The 8,816-nt window shown below is 35.8% G+C and overlaps 1 protein-coding gene across 1 annotated transcript; it reads left to right on the forward strand.

Annotated features, from left to right (window-relative positions):
- Positions 1–613: 613 nt before the first annotated feature.
- On the forward strand, positions 614–5,470 carry LOC114265719 (putative serine/threonine-protein kinase PBL5). The gene is made up of 5 exons (XM_028206535.2): positions 614–820; positions 1,545–1,789; positions 1,948–2,137; positions 2,248–2,639; positions 4,790–5,470. The coding sequence occupies exons 1-5, from the start codon at positions 712–714 to the stop codon at positions 5,033–5,035; spliced, it is 1,182 nt and encodes a 393-aa protein (XP_028062336.2). The 5' UTR covers positions 614–711; the 3' UTR covers positions 5,036–5,470.
- The last annotated feature ends 3,346 nt before the right edge of the window (positions 5,471–8,816 follow it).

The raw sequence follows: 8,816 nt of genomic DNA on the forward strand, positions 1-8,816 counted from the left end.
CCTTTTTTGGATCTTCTTGGCTAAACGAATTTAAAAAAAAAATAAGCTAAAAAAAAAATTTATTTTTGATTTTGTTTTATCATTTCTAAATATTTGTTCAAATTTTTTTTTTTTTCATTTCTTCTAATCAAGTAGCACTCAAAAATCTAAATCTTTTTTTGAAATTTTAAAATATTTTTCATAAAAACTAACGAAATTATTAAAATAGCCATCAAAAAGACAAATCCAGAGTGTATGATGGGTGGGTTTGACTTGTTCAACATTGGCCCGAGTGTATACGATAATTTTTCGGTTTCGTTTTGGACGAAAAGGACAACAATCTGGTGCTAGCCAGCTCGTACTAAAATAATGTCCAAACGACCAAACTCACGCCACGTCATCATCACAGTGAAAAATACACGCAGGATGCTGATGTGGCGGTTTTTTATTGGTGAAGATTTGAACCGGTTTATAGCTGATCTGAGGTGAAAATATAACAGGGCAAACAAACAAACAAACAAACAAAAAAATAAAAATAAAAAAACCCAAAAATATATAAAAAATAAAAAAATTTGTTTGTCTCTTTTTGGGCTCTCTGTTTCATCTGTAGCTCGGAAGATATATATATATATATATATATAGATAGAGAGAGGAAGAGGGGTTGGTGGAAGGGGAAGGAGGGAGGGAGGGAGGGAGGGAGAGAGAGAGAGAGAGAGAGAGAGGAGAGAAGGCATGGGTTGTTTTCCATGCTCTGGAAATCCAAACAGAAGACTTGAGAATGAGAGGCCCATTCGCAATATCAATCACAATAGACGAGACGATCATTCACAATTCACCTCAGGTATTACTAATCTCTCTCTCCTAGTTATTCGATCATTCTTTGTTTGTTTTTTTAATTTTTTTTTGGTGGCATTTCCATTGAATCTATTTGATGTTCCTCATAGAAATCTTTTTCAAATTGAGGTTCAGGTGCATCTCTGACATGGGTTTGCTCTGAATTGATCCCAAAAAAAATAAAATAAAATAAAAAATTTGTGAATGATTTATGTGCTTTTCTGTACTTGTTGGTTTTGATTTGCATTCTTTTTATCTTTGTTGTTTGGTTTCTCTTCTTTTCTTCTTTTTTTCCCCATTGTTTTTTTTGTGCGATTGGGTTTGAAATTATTGACTTTTGAGGTTGGGTATAAACTGTAGGGTTTGGGAAAGGCGGAATTTTGATTTTTCTGAGAAGGCCTTTAATTTACACTTACATACCTTTGTCTTTAAGCTGTTGCAAAAATCATATGTTGGTTGGTTCTGTGACTGTTTTGGGATGGTATTGATGGTGGTGATTGATTCTATACAGAAATAGGTGTTTTTGAATACTCCAATTCAAAATCTTTCTTGTATGTTTTGTTATTTTGCTGCTTTCTTTTATATTCCAATAATTGTGAGAATCACAGTGGAATCAATTCTTTGGCTTTTAGTCACCATGTGCATTTAATGTCTCTGCTCTCCAAATGGCTCTCTCTCTCTCATACCTTTTGTTTTTTTTTTTTTTGGGTGTTTTGTGTCATATGATTTAGATACATCGAGAACAAGTCCATATAATGGCTTGAATAAGGTTCTTACGGTTGTAAAGCAATCTTCAGCAGCAAAGGAGTTGGATGTGAAGGAGGTACCTAAAGATGAAGAGACTGAGAACGTTAATGCAAGAACATTTACTTATAACCAATTGGTGGTTGCAATGGAAAAATTCAAATCAGATTACTTTTTGGGCGAGGGAGGTTTTGGAAAAGTTTATAAAGGAAAATTAGAGGATACAGGCCAGGTTGGTTGAACTTGAAACCGAAACCTCGTTGATGTTAGTCATTAGTCATACAAAGTCTACCAAGTTGGTTGCGCCTAGCTAGATTTTTGTCTCATTGGTTTATTTAAATCTTCAAAGAGAGCTGATTATTGGACCAAATGTTCTTGTCTCCATTGCAGATTGTAGCTATCAAGCAACTTGATCGTAATGGATTGCAAGGGATTAGAGAATTCATTGTTGAAGTATTGACACTAAGCCTGGCTGACCACCCTAATCTTGTTAAATTAATTGGTTATTGTGCTGAGGGAGATCAGAGGCTGTTGGTATACGAGTACATGCCATTAGGATCTTTGGAAGACCATTTGCACGGTATCTCTCTTTCCATCAACCTTCCATTATCATTGCACAATCTTTCATTCTTTTCCCCCCCTCTTCTTAAGTACTAATGCATTTGCCTTGCTATTTGTTTTCTTGCACAGACCGTCGGCTTGATAGGAAACAACTTGATTGGAATAGTAGAATGAAAATAGCCGCTGGTGCAGCTAGAGGCTTAGAGTATTTGCATGACAAAATGAAGCCCCCAGTTATATATCGTGATTTGAAATGCTCAAACATTCTGCTCGATGAGGGCTATCATCCCAAGCTGTCCGATTTTGGCTTGGCCAAAGTTGGTCCGGTTGGAGATAAAACTCATGTTTCCACCAGGGTGATGGGAACATACGGGTACTGTGCACCGGAGTATGCAATGACCGGTCAGCTGACGTTCAAATCAGATATTTTCAGCTTTGGGGTCGTTCTTTTGGAGATCATCACGGGCAGGAAGGCAATTGATAATATGAGAACGGCTGCTGAGCAAAATCTGGTTGCATGGGTAAGATACATTTTTTCCCCTCTAATATCTGTTGATTACTTATGTATACAAGATATTGGTTGTCCTCGTAAAAAACATTAGTACCATAACAAATATATTTGGATGTGGATGGTCATTTAACCAACTGACGTACCTTTATCAAGCTCAAGCATCAGAGGAAATTGCAAATACATGGAGCAGTGGGAAAAAAAATTGCACTACAAATATGGAATTTTTTTTTGAGTGCAACTCTGACACAGGAAAAGTTGCACCAAACATAGGAATGAATTTGCACCACAGCACCATCATGAAAAGTAATTTTTTCCCACTGCTCCACTGAAATGCAATTTCCCCCAAGCATTATTACTTTCAGTAGACTCATAGTTATTATCCATACATGACTGGGGGAAATATAGAAAGTACCAGTAAGCAGATGGTAAACGTTCAAACTTGAAAGATTGATATTCATTTGCTGGAATCACTTTTTGTTTGTGGCTTCTCCAAGGGGCTCACTGTCAATTTGAGAGGTCCATTTGGATTGCGATGTTTTGTGGTTTTTGCTGTACCAAATCTCTAGCAATTCAGCAGCCCTGGTTGAATAGAGTTTGTGTCCCATATGTAAAGTATCCTATGCTTGTAGGCATTATTTTTGGTGTTTACATGATTTTATGCTTTCTTCTTTTTTGCTTTTGTCCCTCTAATTGTTGAATGATACATTTGAAAGTTAGTAACGTGCTTTTTAAACTTTGAAGTTCTTATATATTATTACACGACTTTCAATAATCACAATCAGGGGCATTCATTTAGTAGTCTCATCATACAATATTTATTTAGTTGAGGTTTAGGGAGACAAGGCAACCAAGTTTTTTTTTCCTTCTTTTCTTTGATAGGTGTAGGGAGACAACAAAGATATGAATGGTAAAGGGGTACTTTTTCTTAATCATGAATTACGGTATGATAAATCTCACCAACCACAAATAGATTACGAGGAATTTCATATCAATATTGATGTGCCCTTCTACCCTTTTGATTATTCACTGGAGGGAGAAAACTCATGTACAAGCAAGTTTGTTGACTTTGGGGATTCAAGTCCTTTGTAAACTGCTATAGAACTAAAATTGTGACTGTTTCTGAGTTATTCCTAAATTTTTAAACTTATGAGAGCACAAACCAAAATTCAATATACTTAAAAATTGCAGAAATTGAAAAAATAAAAATAAAATCCATGCCCAACCATATATTAGAGATTCCTTGAAGATGGCTGAACACGGAACTCATGTATAGGCATCTTATTAGACTTCCCCAGTTATCTTTGGATAATAAGTGTGTACTTAAGTTTGACTCATAGAAGCCAGATCTTGAGCTTCATAAATCTCTGACCGCAAAGAACATTCTCAGTCCTGAACAAGTTAAAACTTCTCCATTACCAAGCCTTTAAATTGCCTCCATATTGTGTTTGCTGATGGAAATTATCTGTTGAACTCTTATACTGAACAGCTTCAATGGTGTTTAAAACTGCGAACCATGAAAACAATATAATGATTGCTGATGAACTGACCAATTCCGATATAGTTTATCCCTAACTAGCAAATCCCGCTTTCATAAATGTGGAATGTAGTTGATTTTCTGTCAAGAACAATGAATTTTGTAGCATACGTGACCTTCATCTGAATGGATGAAAACTGCCACTCTTTTACCTATATTAACTCGGAAAAGATCCTTTCGTTGGTCCTAATCCCATCATTGGCATCCTGTTTATCTTCTTATTATCTTAAATAAATTTACAGTTCTGTAGAGAACCTTTTAAAAAAAAAAATTGTACCACATTATATTCATCGAATTTTGTTATATGCCCTTTTGGTCTTCCTCAATATGTATCAACAGTCATCAAGGTTTCTAAAGATTGTGTAAAATAGTTAATGGCAGATTCTGAAACATAATTTTAGTTGGCGTCCATGAGTTGATTTCTATTTTGTTTTGTGACATATTTCACTTTCCCTTTATGAAGACTTCACATTATCGACTGCCTAACTGGAATAGATCGTTTATCATCTTTTTGATTTCAATAATTGGTAATTGGTGGAAAAGAAAGCCACTATCTTACTTTTTCAAGCACGATATAAGAACGTAAGACTAAAGAGAAAATAAGCATCTTTTGGACTTGTTTGCAGGCACGACCCATGTTCAAAGACCGAAGAAAATTCCCACAGTTAGTTGACCCAGAACTTGAAGGTCAGTATCCCACAAGAGGCTTGTACCAAGCCCTTGCCATCGCTGCAATGTGCGTCCAAGAGCAACCAAACTTGAGGCCCCTCGCTGCTGACATTGTTACCGCTTTGAATTATCTCGCTTCCCAAGCATATGTTCCCCAGACCCAATCTGTCCAAAGCTCCCGAAAGGCCACATCTTCTCATTGAATAAAGCAGGACGAGTTGGGACCCATTGATGCTCAAGGACTAAATAGTAAATTTAAGTGGTCTAACACATTTTCAATGTGCTCAAATATGATGGTGCCAAGTTATCATTTTGCTCTTGCATTACTAAGGGGATAGCAGGTGCCAACTTCCAAGCATGGTCTCTGGTGGAAATTACAGGGAAGTTCTGCCATTTTTGCCCTTCCTCTTTCCATGTAAATGTGAGCTGTATTTCATACATATGTAAAATGCCTTTCTTTTCTTTTCTTTTTCTTATTTTCTCTCGACATATGGCCTATTAACAGAGAATGCCTGGTGAGAAACAGAGGATTATAGCCCGGAGTGGAGCTGAACTTGTAGGATAAAAGGTTTCTTCTATACTTTAGTTTAGACCTTAAATCTTAATAAAGAAAGATGTTATACTTTTGCTTTGTTTCAGATTTTGTGTGTGTGTCACAAGGCCAAAGTGATAACCAATCCCATCTAAGGCCAAATACCATCAATTAGTTAATTTAGCTTCTTGCAAAATTATACCAACTTTGACCAAAAGACAACCTCAAACAAAATAACTGGAATAATACCAAACCTAAGTGTGTGTATACACATGTATGAGTGTATGTATGTGGATAACTCTGAGTTGCCTAAATAGGAAATCCTCAAGTCAGTATGAATCTGAGTTTAAAGAAACACTACAGACCGACTCTAATAACAAAGTGAAATTTGGCTTATTTTGAAAAGATAGTTAAAAATTATTTTTTTAATTTTTTTTTTTAAAATGTGTAAAAAATGAGATGATGTGATTCAAAATAAGTTAAAAGTTAACTTTGACTATTTTAACTTTTTCCAAAAGAATCCAACGACCAAAAAAATTTGATTGAGGGAAACAAACCTAAACATTTTTCTAACAATCTCCCTTTTTTATATCAACAATGATTCATTCCCTCTTTTCCCCCCACCCCCTTTGACCCCCTCTCTCTCTCTCATTGGTTACTTTTTCTTTTTCTTTTTTTTCCTGCTCCTCCAATCACCACCCGCCACGTGGCAAAGGAGGTGAGGGGGTGACCCCCAAAAGGAGGTCCCAAGCATTATTCTTTTTATATTTCAAGGAGTGACATAAAAAGGTACGATGACATCCATCTTTTCCCACTAAAACTTTCTTGAGATAAAAGGTTGTTTTAGGAGTTTGGTTAAAAATTAATTTTTTTTAAATATTTTTTTAAAAAAATGTAAAATCATAGAGAAGTAATATGATTTAAAAAAGTCAAAAAATTAAAAAGTTCTTTTAATTAACTTGCCAAAATAGGCCAAAAAAAAAAAAAAAAACTCTTCTAGTGGTGGCGTGAGATATAAGTATGTAGCTGATCCCATCAAACGCTTTTAAAAAATAAAATAAATAATCGTCTGTTTGTTTTCAATTCTCAAAATTTACTTTTAAAAAAAATTCTACTTTTTCGTAATTTTTTATTTTTTACTAATTTTTTTTAATATTTTCAGTAATTCTTTTAATTTTTAGATACAACTAACATAAATACACTTAGAAAGTATAATATTTGTGAAAAAAATCTTTAAAAAATTCACCCAATACCAAAAATACAAAAAAAAAAAAAAAAAATTCAATACATTTTTCATATTCTTGTGTATTTATTAATTTCTTAAAATATTTTTTTCACAAATAATTTACTATTTAGATACGTCTAAGTAAGGTACATTCAAAAAAATAAAAATAAAAAAAATCTTAAAATTTTAAAATATTCACTAAAAACCAAAAAAACACACAAAAATAAAAATCTTAATTTTCAGAAAATTGAATTCAAAAAATTGAAACTAAACACACTAAATAATAACAAAAAAAAAAAATTAAAATATTGTTAATCAAATTTTGATCCATGGTTGAAATTAATGAACCCACTCCACAAGCATACTTAATGATGTTCAATTGCATAACCGAATAAAATTACAGTAATATACATTGAAAAAGATGTTCAATTGTGAAAGTACTTGTTTTATTTTTTGTTTTCAAACAAATAGTATCAAGCTACTAAAATTTCCTTTTGTTTATGATATTAAGTATTTGTGTTAAAAGTTTTTACATGCGTCCATTGATAAAATTTTTTAGAGCCAATGAAACCTATGAAAACATGTAAAATGAAAATTAAATTTTTTTTATCAAATCCTTTTTAACCTTGGCCTAATAACTTTAAAGTTATGAGTTCAAGTTTTAGAAGAATCACTTTGTGTACTATACCAAATGTCAAATGTGTACCTAATCTTTTCCCTCCTAAATACACATTAATGTGTACTTGTGCGGGGGCCAAATATCCGACGTTATCCGTACTCCTCGTGTCTAAGCTGCACTTCCCTCCGATTGACCTAAGAACACAATGACGATGAGCTGCCCGGTGATGTGCTACTTGAAAACCCCTCCGACGGTCAAGTTAGCACACTTAGAAAGAGAGAAGAAAGAGGAGACAAAGTGGTAGGTGAGCTCTGACCAGAGGATGTTCCAGACCTGAGGATGGAGGCATAGTATCGTTTTATATAGTTTCTGCGTGTGCTTTTGGTACATTCCTCTCGTGACGCGTGGACATACTCTCCTCTTACGTTTCCCCACGTGGCAACATTAATACAGCTAAACACCATCTAACGAAACAGCCAAACGGTATTGACGCGTACAGACAGCGGAATCTCCTTCTGGCAGTCCTGTGGCGCCGCGTAGTACTCCCTACTGAGCTATGCTTAGTGAGGCGCCATGTCATCACCTTACGACCGTGCTACTTGTTCGGTTTCCTTGATAATTCCATACCGTGGCTCTACCGAGCTCCTTAGTCACGAGCTCGGTCAATCCTGACGTTGGGAGGATTAATCCCGTCCAACTCTATAAAGCGCAAATCTCCTCCAGAATGGCAATCCAAAGTTGTTCCAACTCGACCAAACTGAGTCCTTAGTCTGTGTGCACCCAACATCTGACTGAGCAAGGACTTTGATTCTAGTCCAAACCAGCTCGGCCCAATATTAGGTCGTAAACCTCCTTCTGAATTGTCCCTTAATTCCGTCCGCGCTAGCGTGATCGAGATTACCTTTTCTGACTGAGGTCACTCATCTGCTTGATCATCCACCTCAAATCATTCGCCGTGCTAACTTTCACACTCGGTCCCACGACTTGCTCGGTCGATGCTTCAACTTTTCAGCTTGCCTTTTAAAGACTAACACCAGTCTTATCACAGACACATGCCCTTTGTCCATTGGCCTCATACAGCCAACCCAGCTGTCCCACACCGTCTCCTCGAATTCAAATTTTTGGCGCCCTTTCTCATTCCATATACATCCCCCTCAAACCAACCCTTCATTTCCACTGTTCACCATATCCGCCATAGACGATTCATAGCGTAAACACACCCAAGCCTTGCCCCTTATGTTTTCTACCCATTCTCGAGCATTTTCCTGGTGAAGTTGGTCTTGTCATTACCATTATGGAGCATCTCACCCATAGGGACTTCGATTCGTGCATCAACCCATAAGCTCTCTTCTTCCTTTCTGTCATTCTCTTCTTCATGCTTTTTTGGTATTTTTTGAACTTTGGCTCCCACACTAATCTTTCGAGGAGGATAGAAATATCCAAAAACCACCAAAAATTGAATAGGGTTAGGTTTGTGCATTGCCTTCGTCGTCGAAAAGCTTCCATGCCACTGGTTCCTTGTACTGTTCATCATCCCATGTGATGAACACAACAAGATCTAGGCTTGGCCGTGCTAAAAAACGCACTTTTGATCTGAAAATAAGGGTA

The sequence above is a fragment of the Camellia sinensis genome, chromosome 3, assembly GCF_055761805.1.
Source record: "Camellia sinensis isolate YWXY chromosome 3, ASM5576180v1, whole genome shotgun sequence".
In the NCBI taxonomy this organism is placed as follows: Eukaryota; Viridiplantae; Streptophyta; class Magnoliopsida; order Ericales; family Theaceae; genus Camellia; species Camellia sinensis.

Bases quoted from the DNA above. Each gene is read 5' to 3' on its own strand.
- LOC114265719 (XM_028206535.2), top strand. From the start codon at position 712: ATGGGTTGTTTTCCATGCTCTGGAAATCCAAACAGAAGACTTGAGAAT. The intron at 821-1,544 runs GTATTACTAATC...CATATGATTTAG, and splicing joins TCATTCACAATTCACCTCAG to ATACATCGAGAACAAGTCCA. The intron at 1,790-1,947 runs GTTGGTTGAACT...TCTCCATTGCAG, and splicing joins AATTAGAGGATACAGGCCAG to ATTGTAGCTATCAAGCAACT.